This window comes from Castor canadensis, chromosome 17 (assembly GCF_047511655.1).
Source record: "Castor canadensis chromosome 17, mCasCan1.hap1v2, whole genome shotgun sequence".
In the NCBI taxonomy this organism is placed as follows: Eukaryota; Metazoa; Chordata; class Mammalia; order Rodentia; family Castoridae; genus Castor; species Castor canadensis.
Genome location: NC_133402.1, coordinates 44,167,745 through 44,180,842, shown reverse-complemented (window position 1 = coordinate 44,180,842; position 13,098 = coordinate 44,167,745). Strand labels below are relative to the sequence as shown.

General features: G+C 39.8%; 1 protein-coding gene across 1 annotated transcript in view; it reads right to left on the bottom strand.

The window, feature by feature from the left end:
* Nucleotides 1–996: 996 nt before the first annotated feature.
* Krbox1 (KRAB box domain containing 1) overlaps nucleotides 997–13,098 on the bottom strand; it is a 28,796-nt gene continuing 16,694 nt past the window's right edge. Inside the window, exons 3-7 of the mRNA XM_074060344.1 lie at nucleotides 5,788–5,878; nucleotides 4,111–4,186; nucleotides 2,512–2,638; nucleotides 1,851–1,964; nucleotides 997–1,384 (exon numbers count right to left, since the gene is read on the bottom strand). Coding sequence (XP_073916445.1) covers nucleotides 1,290–1,384; nucleotides 1,851–1,964; nucleotides 2,512–2,638; nucleotides 4,111–4,146 — 372 coding nt within the window. The 5' untranslated portion in view covers nucleotides 4,147–4,186; nucleotides 5,788–5,878 and the 3' untranslated portion in view covers nucleotides 997–1,289. The remainder of the gene's footprint in view (nucleotides 1,385–1,850; nucleotides 1,965–2,511; nucleotides 2,639–4,110; nucleotides 4,187–5,787; nucleotides 5,879–13,098) is intronic.

Genomic DNA, 13,098 nt, shown 5'->3' with positions numbered 1-13,098 from the left:
AAATAACCAGAGCAAAAAGTGCTGGAGGTGTGGCTTAAGTGGTAGAGCACCTGCCTAGCAAACTTGAGGCTCTGGGTTTAAAACCCAGTACCACCACCAAAAAAAAAAAAAAAAAGGAAATTCTAAAGAACTTCATCAAAATTAAAAACTTTTGTTCTTCAAAGAACATAATAAAGTGAAAAAAACATTTCAGAGAATGGAATGAAATATTTGCAAATCATTTGATAGGGATTCAGTATCCAGAATATGTCTGGACTCTTTCAACACAATAATAAAAAGACAAATCAATTTAAGAATGGGCAAAGGGTTTGAATAGACATTTCTCCAAAGATGATATAAATGAACACTAACTACACGAAAAGATCTTCAGCATCATTAGTCATTAGGGAAATCCAAATGAAAACTACAATGAGAAACCACTTCATATCACCAGGATGACTATCATTAAAAAAAAGATAGGCAGTAAGTGTTGGTGAGGATGTAGAGAACATGGACCCCTCATACATTGATGGAGAAATTAAAAAGATTTAGCCACTTTAGGAAAACTTTGGCATGCATAAAAATGTTAAACTAAGAGTTACTATACAACCCAGTTAAGTATCCAGATATGCATCAATAAGAAATGAAAACATGACTGTCTTAAAACTTGTAAACTAATGTTCATAGCAGCATTACTCATTATGCCAAAACAGTAGAAACAATGCAAATGCCCATCAATTGATGAATGGATAAGCAAATGTGATACTATCTACCCAATATTCACACATAAATGGGAATGATGTATTGATATACAGTAAAAGATAGATGAACCCTGAAAACATTAAGTGAAAGCCATTTGCAAAATACCACATATTGTATGACTGAGCTGATATCAGATATCCATAATAAGCAAATCTAGATGAGCAGTTGCCTGATGCTGGATGTTGGGCAGGAGGTGATGAAGAGTGACTGCTAATGAGTATGAATTTTTTTTCAGGGGAGGAGAGTGACAGAAAAGAACTAAAAGCAGATTGGTGCACGCGCAGTTTTGTGAATATGCTAAATACCACTCAACTGTACACTTTAAATGGATGAACTCTATGGTCTGTGAATTGTATCTCCATAAAGCTGTTTTTAAAAAATGACATAAGAGCCTGCTTTGCACATCAAAATGAATTTTAATGAACTGAAAAACACCAAACTTTGGAAATCCATGTGTCTACAGAAAAATGAAAATGCGTATTTTATGTCATTTAAGGTGGCTCTTCAATCCACTCCTTACTTGAAAACTGATATTTAAAGGTCAAGACTTAAGCCTTTGTCCTGCCTTCCCAGCACTGATAAGTATGAGGATTCTGTATTATTTTCACCAGGTAAGCGTATCTTCTTAGTGTTGAGATGAGCCCTAAAGGTAGGAAAATCACAATTTATCTGTAAGCTACCTTAAAGTATTTCAATGTAAAAGTGGATAAAAATTTTAACATTAATTATCATTATAAGCAAAAAAAATGTTTCCATTTGTTCTACTGACTAAGTGGACAACATAATACTGCACCAGATTTAATAACTTTGTAAAACTGGGAGAAAGTAGAAAAAAGTAATCATACATAATGAGTAAGGTATTTAGAAAAATGTTTTTTACATATTCCCGAGAATAAAAGCATTCCAGCATGTGAAACATTGAATCAGGCTGTTGTCTACTGCAGTTTAAAGGGATGGGAAGCAGTGAGTAACAGACCATTCAGAAATTGTGTGATCAAGGATTCCAATGAACTCCATGTTGCTAGGCACAAAGAACACACCTCTTCCACTTTGATGAAATGATGGTAAAGAAAGAGACAAAGCTGGAGAACACCCCTTGCTTAACTTACCTGGGAAGCCTGTTCTCCAGTCCTTCCTGCTTCGGGCTCCCTGTGGCTGATTGAAGTCTGGCTCATTTCCTTGCTCCAGCTGAGAGATCAGAGCTGGTCTGGAAGTGGGTGACGCTGCTTGAAGGAACGAAAACATAACACAATTATGAGCAGTACCTCAGAAGTTGATTTCATCCTATGACTGCATAGACACACAGGGAAGGTAAGGAGAGTAATTTCTGAGTGGGCTGCATAAGAGGTACCCTAAAGAGTTTCAAGAGGATGCTGAGAAGAAGCCTTTACCAAAGGGAACAAAACAACTTCTTTCCTTCTTTGTTAGATAATATTAAATTCCCATTGTGGGAAACAGGCACATGGCTCCTATGAGCAACTGCGGAATAGAGACAAAGGAGCTGGTTCTCTCAAGAGAATTTAGAGGTTCAATACTAGGTACAAAGATGTATCTCAAGCCCTAATATATGCAGATAATCACCTTTAAGACAAGGAGAGGAGGAAGGTAGCTTTTATGATGGGAAAAGGATAGCCCTTTGGAGGTCAAAAGACCTGAGAGCTTTGCATACCTGCCAATATCTGAAAGTGCCATTTGGGGTCAGCTAACAGTTGTAAAAGAACCCTTCAACCTCTGAGGGGTCCACGCAGAGATCAGCAAAAGAGACCTTACCCACTGAAGCAACAGCTCCGTAATTCTCCAGCATCACATCCCTGTACAGGGCCCTCTGGGCAGGCATCAGGGTGGCCCATTCCTCCTTAGTGAAGTACACAGCCACATCCTCAAAAGTCACTGATTCCTGAAATGACAAGTTTTTACTATCCAAGACCTCAGGGTTTTGACATCAAAACTGTCTACAAGAGGCCTAAGAATAGTGACACTTACAATGATATGTATTCAGTGCTAGGTTCTTCATGCGTCTGAGGAGTTTTTTCTGTGAAATTTGGAAGGTGTGGAGGAAGATCATGCAAAGTTAAAGGCAGCCAGTCAGTGAGAATCAAGTACATCTGTACTATGAGTTCCTAACATGTGATCTCACAGACACTGAATCAGCTGCATAGGAGCTAGGCTTGGGTCTGAGTATGAAAGCATGTATGTGAAAGAACTGATTCCTGGATATGGCTATCACCTAGCTGTAAGTCCCGCCCCCCTCAGCTTTGTATATGTCAGTGATCCCATAGTACTGCTTCCATACTAGTCCTTTACGCTTGTCTCTTTGCTCACTACCCCAGGTACATAGCTCTCAGATTTGTCAATGACCCCCCACTATCACGCTATAGAAATAATAAGGTTAGAGAAGCCCAAGAAAACACTGCTTACTTAGCAAAGGCTAGGATCTAGAACAACTTGGTACATGAGGCTCAAGATGTGCCTAAAAGGCAGCTATTAAAAGTAGAAGCTCAGTTGCATATTTCAGAAATAGAGCTCTATAGAAGAAGTAGTCTTATATGGAATATGGGCTTAAGGAAACCTATGAATAAAAGTGCCAAAGAAAGTTTTGTTGGTTACATTTGAGATATTAAAGTTAGAGGAAAGCCCTCCATGTTACATTATGTTACAAAATTAGTTCTCTTTCTCATCAACAATGAGTGTCCTGGGTTACTGATTGAAAGACAGACAATTAGACTATGGTCACCAAATTTATGACAAAGCAACCAGTGCAATTCAGTGGGTAAAAGACAAACTTTTCAACAAGTGGACTTTTCTATAGTGGTCTGCTTGGGAGGGGATATAAAAAGAGGCATTTTGGGGTACTAATAATGTTCTAGGTTTTGACATGAGTGATGATCATATAGGTATATATATTTCTAAAAATTGAGGTATACAGTTAAGACTTGTGCTGTATATAAGTTAAACTTCATTGTGAAATTTACGTATCAAGTATGTTAAAATTTATGTACATGCATACATACAGAGGCACATATACACTTAGATGTACATACATTTTGTATATATGTATATAAACATATATATATACAAATACATACACACACACACATTTATACCCCCTCCAAAGCAGTCCCAAGGTTACTTCCCCTCAGTTAACCACTCTTCTGACCTCTATCACCATAGGTTAATTTTGTTTGTTCTTGAACTTCAAATAAATTGAATCATTCAACATATACTCTTATCTGCCTTCTTTTACTCAACATTGTATACCATATATAAATATATATATATATATATATATATGCCCTTATATATATGAATGTGCATAAATCTCCATGTATACACACATGTATATGTAGAGACAAAGGAAATCCAGCTTACCTGGGATCTGCCTGTAAAGGATCCAGCTGCCATCATCTTTTATTCCTGTCTTGAAGAAAATTTAAAGTTCCAGGAGCTGAAGGTAAACAAAGAAATATTAATAACAATAACTACTGACCTTAACTTCTGCATACCTCTGACCCATCCTGTTTTTTAAGGCCATGTGAAATATTATCTATCGGTACTATCTTTTCCAATTCAAAAGAGTGAATCAGCAAGATTTATGCCCTAAAGACAATATCTGAAATACAAACAGGTGCCATAGTTAGGATGAATATTTAATAAACATGTCAGTGTGTCTATTCACAGACCTTAAAAACAATTTCCCTTCAACTCTATATGTTGTTTGCTGTAAGTCTCAAGGTATTTGAACAGAGAAAAGAATTTACAGTAAGTGCACTGCCTCTCCTTCCAATAGCCCTTCTGAGTGAATCCAAAAAGCCCATTCAGGAAGTTGGGGGAAACAACTGTCAGGAGAAGCTAAAAACTTAGAAGTTAAAGGGATTCCAATAACAAACAATACTTCCAAACAGAAACTGACAGACTTTAAAGGGAAACACAATGCAAACCTATACAAGTAATGCTACTAAATTCATGGAGGATTTCTGTCTAAGGGCAACAAATGCAGTGACTTAAACTGAGTAAATAGGTACCACTTGTAGTTGTGGACTCTTAATTCTTTAGAATCATACTATCATGGTATCTGTAATAAATTTCTCTTTCAGTGGATAGGTAAGAGGACTGACATATTGAGCATAAGGACATGCGCAAAAAGGTCTGATCTGTACAGCCGGCAATCTGAGAAGCAAATCATCTGGAAACAGAATACTGATATTGCACATTGGAAACACTGCTCCGGCTGGCGGGGGGCTCAAGTGGTAGATTACCTGTGTAGTGACTGTCAAGTCCTGGGTTCAAACCGCAGAACCCCAAAACTCCCCACACCTGGTTCCCCCAAAAGCCAACAACAAAACGCTGCACACATATTAAGTGCTTTGATGGATATGACTCCTCAGGAGGTTTTTAGATTTAGCATTCATATGAGCTAGTCCAAATCCAGCGTTCTACATTCTCCAATATGTGAACTAAGTCGGGGGGGGGGGGGGGGGGGAATCCACACACGCATTTCAATACTCTCAAATTCTTGGCAGACCTATGACAGTACAGATTGGGTGTACCCCATGCCAGGAGAATAGTATCACAGTTCAAGTCCTGAGAGGGAAAACGCGTGTAAATAACATCCAGGCCTCAAGGTGGGGTTTGCACAGCAGGGAGCGGCGCGTTCCGCGGCCCACGTGCACAAGGAAAACCTTTGGTAACGGCTAGCGTGGCTCAAGGGAAGCCCTGTACCTCAAACAAAACAAAACACTCGTGAACACCTCGATGTCAACACTGGAATCCCAACAGGCCACAGGCTGCCCTCGGGGCAGGGCTCCGTGGTCTGCGTCAGCGCCAACCACAGAGCCAGACGACCCCAGAAGCAGCAGTTGCTGTGCCCGCCTCCCCAGAGACCCTGTCCTGTCCTTCCCAGGCCACACCAGACCTGCTCACCAAGGTCTCTGGGTGACCTCTGTAGCTTTTTGGCAAAGAGAGGTCGTCGTCGTCGTCAGCACCACAGGCCACTTGCGGACGTTGGAAATTGAAATGGCTGCCCCGGAAGTACGTCATCTCACCTACCTACCGACTCCTGGGTGTGATTCTCTCTAGGAATCTTGGAGGACCTCCCACTTCTTGGTGGCTCCCTCCTTAGAGTTCTCGCGAGATGATCCTAGCAAGAAGCGGGATGGGGATAGATAACGTTAAGCTCTGGTGTTCCTTCCACAACCGCACTCTGAGTCGATTTACCTGGACCAGGCTCATTGATCCAACAGAACTTACTCTTAAAGGAGCAAGACAGGGGTCATTTAATCTACAGGAGAGTGGATGAGGGGGCGGGGCCTGAAGAGAGAAATGAGCTTCAGAGCCCGTATAGTTCCCACCTCCCTTGAAGGCCTAGAATGGATCAGAGGAAGAGCTGAACAGGGCTGAATTTTATTAGTAAGGTATTGATGTCTCCCAAGATATTTTGAGGGCCTGGCTTGCTCAGGATAGAGGAGCCTCGGAAAAGTTTGCTGAATGAATGAAAGTTAAGGAATAAGCTTGGTGATCTTATTGTCTACCCAGAAGACCCGGGACGCCTCAAAGGGGGTGTTTTTCTGTCCTGCGCAGGAGGACCAAGACGGAGGAAGGAAGGGGCCTGCTCACCATCCTTTTGATCTAATTTAGACTGTTCTGCCCATTTAAGGACTCACTTGTCTACCACTAGCAAGCATCTTCACTTGTCTTACTCTTGGGACCACTATGATGTCCCACATGGGGCTCAAAGTTTACAACTCATGCTCAGCTGATATTCCCCAACAAAACAACCACTCTGCCAAGAGGACTGGGTCCAAAGAAACAGCCACCTTTCAGTCATACACTACTGAAGCCAACATTTCCCTGGATTCATTTTGCATTTTGTGTGGAACTCAGGTCATGGTAATTTTACCTCAAGTTCTCAGTGGCTGGATCTTTCTAGGAACTTCACTGATTTTCGCCAAAAAACCTTTAAGTATGGGAGAGCAGGGATTAGGATGTCACTTCTTGCTCATTTTTTGATTTTGCTGGTAAAATCTACCAGCAAATCTATACCTAGTATAGATTATTAGTATAATATTCATTTTGGAACAGTGATTTAGTTTCAGCAAAACATTACTGTCCCTAATATTAAATTGATGCAACTTAATATTATTGAATTTGAAGTTTACATTGTATTGTATTGCCCCGGCCTGCCGTGGGTATGCTACGTGAGCCTAACTAAGAGTGACAGGGAACGAGAGATAAAACACACACAAACATACAGACATACAGCATAAAACAGAACGTTGGTATCGGGAGGGCTGTACGTTCCTGATGGGAAACGTGAGAGCCTACCTGAGCCAGAGTGTTTAGTTAAATAGATCAGTACAAGGAAAAGACTCAGGCAAAAATCAAGCTTTAACAAATCTGATGCAAGGTGAAAGGAATGAGGTTTGGTGGGCTAATTGCCCTAAGGCTAATTACAGCACATCAGTTCTGGAATCATCAAGGCATGCAGGACACCTTATCTAAGGTACTGATTAATCTGGCATTAGGGAGTCTCCTGATAGTTCTGGTACTTTATCTAGTTTTGCATCAGGGGGCTGGTATGCAGACACAGCAGGTTGTATCCTTCAAGGAGATGTGAGAACAAAATTCAAAACACCAGGTTCTGGGGAAATTATGGTAGAAGAGGCTGTGCAAACTTCTACATGGAGAGACTGTGCAAACTCCTATATGGAGAGGCTGTGCAAACTCCATTATTCCCAGTCCAGGGTCATGGCTAGTCCCCAGCATTGTATAATAACATAAACATAAGGAATTTATATTGAGCCTAAAGATGCACATGAATTTAAGAACTTTTTTACACATTTGGCAAATTCTCACATCCAATTGCTTTAAATATAACCCAAACGAGCATATGTTTAGCCATTTAGAGCCTGCCTGCTGTGCATAACCCATGAAACTGCACCTAACATCTGCTAGTCATTGATAAGACAAACCCTGTATCTATAAAATACCACCAAAGTGCTGCTGCCCTTCAGTGCTCTCTGATCTAGTGACTCCCACCTTGCTGCTGAGTGACATTAGCTAGACATATAAACATCCTCTTTAATTCTCCTGTATCCCAGGAGTTCCTTTGCCCTCTTCCCCTTCTGGGTGATGGCTTCATAGTATCTGGAAGGTCTTCTTCTTTAAGAAACTTCCTCTCTTATGCAATCCTGTGCAAGTGCTGCCCAATAAAACTTATGTAATACTGCCATTTTATGGTCCTGTCTCTTTCTTGATCAGCCTTGAAATACTATGTTGAAACAATATAGGTTTTCTTGCCTCTTTGTTTCCCTAATACCATTTATTTAATGCTGATATATCATCATGCCACCCATGAATACTAGCTTCCAATAACTTTTTAAAATTTTGTTTCAGTGACTAAAATGCAAATCTTACCCAGAATATCCCGGAACGTATGAGTGGCAAATTCATTTTGTGTTCATGTTAAATTTACCATTTGGAGTGTTACTACATAATTAATGAATCACACTTTATGCAGCCATGACTTCTCTTGAGTTGCTGAATTCCTAGAATGTGGAATCTTTCAATGTTGCTCACACCTCTTCCTTTCATACATGGCCAAAGGAGAGGATAAGTTGCATCTACCCAAGAAATATCCATAGCAGCGTCACAGTGTGAGCATCATAGGTGGGTTATTAAAAAACAAACAAACAAAACCTTCAATTGTGTGTATTTTATTTGGAGAATTTAATCTATTTACATTTATAAATAATATTGATAGGTAAATTTTGGTATTGTCATTTTGTTATTTATTTTCTAGTTTTATTGTAGATTCTTTCTGTCTTTCTCCTTCTCTTAGAGTATTCTCTTGTAACTAGATTTACTCTGGTAGTATGTTTTGATTCTTTATTAGTTTTAGTTTTTTTCTATTTTAAATTTTTGCTTTGTGGTTCCCATGAGGCTTATAAAAAAGTCATTTGAGTCCTGGGCATGGTGGCACAAGCCTGCAATTTCGGCACACAGAAGGCTGAGGCAGGAAGATCATGAGTTTCAAGCTAGCTTGGGTTACATAGTGAGACCCTGTCTCAAGAAAACAAAACAAAACAAACCTTTTGATTATAACAAGATATTCTGAAATGATACACAACTGATGTAACAATAGAGAAGAAACAAAAGAAAGAAAAAGTAATAAAATTCTCTATACTTGTCCTCCATTCCTCTGAATAATTGATGCCCCATTTTATCTTTTAATGTATTAATATAGTCCTAATGATTATTAATTTTGTATTTTGGTCTTCATATGAGATATGAGTACTTTATACTAATAGAGTATTCTGAATTTGTTTTACAAGTGAGTCTTAGACCTTCTAACGTTTTCTTATTAGCAGTTTTTCTTTCAGTGTGAAGAACTCCTTTTAGCATTTCTTGTAGGGCAGGTATAATGGTGATAAATTCTCTCAGCTTTTGTTTGGGAATGTCTTCATTCTTCCTTCATTTCTGAAAAATAGCTTTGCTAGGTACAGTATTCTTGGTTGGCAGATTTTTTTTCCATCAGCACTATGAAAATATCACCCCACTCTATCCTGGCCTATAAGGCGTCTCTGAGAAGTTCACTGTTAGCTAAACTTGGACACCCATATGTGTAATTTGTTTCCTTTATCTTGCTTCTTTGAGAATCCTCTGTAATTTTAACCTTTGAGAGCTGATTGAAATGTCTTGGAGTAGACTTGGTTGAGTTAAATCTGACTGATGACTTTTGACCTGGACATGTTTACCTTTCTCTAGGTTTTAGAAGTTTTCTGTTATTATCTATGTGAATAGTCTTCCTATCCCTTTGGCACTTTAAAATGCCTATTGAACCCCAATAACCTGTATCTTTGCTCTTTTAATGCTGACCCAAAGTTCCTGTCAGGTTTCTTCATTTCTCTTCATTCTTTTTTTTTCTCCTCTGTGTATGTTCATATAGCTTGTCTTTGACCTCACTAATTCTTTCGTTTGCTTTCTGTCATACCTTTGACGCCTTATATTGTGCTTTTAATTTCATCTAGCATATTTTTTGACTCAAGAATTTCTGTTTGACTTTTAAAATTACATTAACTTGTTAAACTTCTCTGGTAGAGTTCTGAATTGTTTTGCTGTGTTTTCTTGAAGTACATTGAGTTTCCTTTCAAAAGCTATTTTGAATCTTCCATCCAAGAGTTCATAATATTAGTTGCTATATATTCAGTTTCTGATACCTCTTTTTGCTCATTAGGTGAAGTTCCCTGAAGGTTCTTGATGTTTGTTGGTATACAATATCATGTACATATTGAAGGATTAAGTCCAGTTTTTGTAATCTGACTTTGTTTATGCCTGTCTTCCTGGAAATTTTTAAAAGGCTGCTTTTTTTCTCTGCGCTTGGTATAATCATAGCACTAGATGGTGTCCTTAGTCCCAATTTGTCCCAGAACCACAGTTGGTGTGTTGTTCAGAATAATCCAGTGAAGTGCCTAGAAAGAGTAGTCAATCCGATAAGCATCCACCTGAAGCCAAAATGGACCCAGGTGCCTCATCCACAGTCCCTGGCTTATGGCCAGGCACCATCTCTGGACTTCACTATGGAGGGTCCAGCCGCCAGACTCATATGCAATGACCTGGTGTTTATCATCTTTTTCTTCCTCAGGCAGACAACTATTCTCTGCATGTTGAGCTGCTTAGGATTGGGAGGAGAAATGATCTAGGAAGTCCCTTGGTCTTCAACACTTCAATACTGATCCACAGCTGGAGTCTACAACTCACTAAGACCAGCTCAGCATAGGGATAAGGCCAAGGCCCACATTGCTGTAGGTTTGCCTGCTGCTGAGGTGGATTTGTGACCTGAGACCACTCAGCTAGCCACAGGTGATGATGACTGAAACAGAAGACAGATAGACTGATGCGGGGGTAGATCCAGCGACTCCATCCACAGTGGTCTGAAAACTAGGATGTGCCCATTGTTAAGTTCCACAGGCCCAGCACTGAGTTCCAAGACAAAGTCCTCTGCTGACTATCTCTTTTTCTTCTGTTGTTTTTCTCTGCTAACTTTCTTACCCTACCCAAGCAGATGGAGTCTTGCTGTTGATTGTGCTACCTAGAGTTGGAAATGAGAGGAGAGGAGGCAGTCCCTCCTCTGGCTAATGTAGGTCCAGAAGCTCAGTCTGCAGGTACCAGACTGGAGGCAGGGGCCATGGGTCTCTGCCCAGCAATGGGTTTCTTCATGGCAGGCCTGGTACTGACTGTCAAGTTTAAGGCCTAAACCAGATTTCCTCTCCTCCTCCCAAATGGAAAACATCTCTAGCCACACTGCACTGTTTAGAGTTGGTGGAGGGGTAACATGGTAAAACTTTCCTTCCTGCTATCTTCAATGTGTATTTTCTTATTATTATATAAAACCAGGCACTATTGTCACTTCTTGAGCTTCCTGCACTCTTTTGAAGGCAGTTAGTGCATAAATAGCTGCTCAAATTGGTGTCTCTATAGAGAGATGATGGCTGGAGGGCCCTACTAAGCTGACATTTCACCCAGAACCACTCTCTCCCATGAATTCATTCATCTGTATGCTCCATTCAACACATTATACAGCGTGCTGCAAATAAGTAAATTAAATTAGTGAATTCCACATAATACAATGTGGGCTTCTGTTTCCTAGTCTCTTATATCTCATGTGACTCAGCCACTTTGCTTGCAGTGCCAGGAAGCCCACTTAAGGAATCTGATCTTCTATTTCTGGGGGATGTGGTTCAACTGCAGATAGTCATTTGTTCAAATTGGCCTTATTTTTTAAATTTTTATTTTTTTCCACTCTACGTTTACCTACTTTCCTAAGGTCCAGTACCCATTCTGTTAGTAGATTCTCAAGGGTATAACTCCATCTGAGCACAAGATCCTACTGAATTTCTAGGTATCTAGGTCAAATGACCCCCAGAACATCTGAACCAAAGTATCTAAAGAACAACTCCATTTCTTCATCTCTACTCAGAGGAAGGTCTAGGAAACAGAAGTAGCCAAGTAGAAAATTGATAGTTCTTCAATTAAAGATCCAGGAGTCCTAGCAACAACCATAAATTCCCTATTGACTGTATAAGAATCTTGCTATAAAGTGAACTAAACAGAACTTTCTCAAAAGGAGAAATTCAAATGGCCAAAAAACACATGAAAAAATGCTCACCATCTCTAGCAATAAAGGAAATGCAAATTAAAACTACACTAAGATTCCACCTCACCCCTGGTAGAATAGCCATCCTTAGCAACACCACCAACAACAGGTGTTGGTGAGGATGCAGGGAAAAAGGAACCCTCTTATACTGGTGGTTGGAATGTAAACTAGTACAACCACTCTGGAAAAAAATTTGGAGGCTACTTAAAAAGCTAAACATTGATCTACCATTTGATCCAGCAATACCACTCTTGGGGATATACCCAAAAGACTGTGACACAGGTTACTCCAGAGGCACCTGTACACCCATGTTTATTGCAGCACTATTCACAATAGCCAACTTATGGAAACAGCCAAGATGCCCCACAACTGACGAATGGATCAAGAAAATGTGGTATCTATACACAATGGAATTTTATGCAGCCATGAAGAAGAGCGAAATGTTATCATTCGCTGGTAAATGGATGGAAGTGGAGAACATCATTCTGAGTGAGGTTAGCCTGGCTCAAAAGACCAAAAATCACATGTTCTCCCTAATATGCGGACATTAGATCAAGGGCAAACATAACAAGGGGATTGGACTTTGATCACAAGATAAAAGCAAGTGCACACAAGGGAGATATGAGGATAGGTAAGACACCTAAAAAATTAGCTAGCATTTGTTGCCCTCAACGCAGAGAAACTAAAGCAGATACCTTAAAAGCAACTGAGGCCAATAGGAGAAGGGGACCAGGAACTAGAGAGAAGATTAGATCAAAAAGAATTAACCTAGAAGGTAACACACATGCACAGGAAATTAATGTGAGTGAACTCCCTGTATAGCTATCCTTATCTCAACCAGCAAAAACCCTTGTTCCTTCCTATTATTGCTTATACTCTCTCTTCAACAAAATTAGAGACAAGGGCAAAATAGTTTTTGCCACTCCCATACATTCCAAGGAATGATTCCTTATGTATCCTAGGAAAACAGTAATGTGTATTTAAGGCTGGGTGCTTAGATCCCATGCATTCAGAATTATTATTTTCTGAAACAGAAAAAAAAAAAACAGAATGAAAAGCATAGACAGTCTCTCACCAGAGTGTTCCTGAGGGGCTGGAAACTCATTCAAGGGAAAGTAAATCTATACGGCCAAACACGACCCACAACACCAGTTGATTTCTCTTTTTTGTTTGTTTTTGGGTTTTTTTGGGACAGGGTCTCCCTA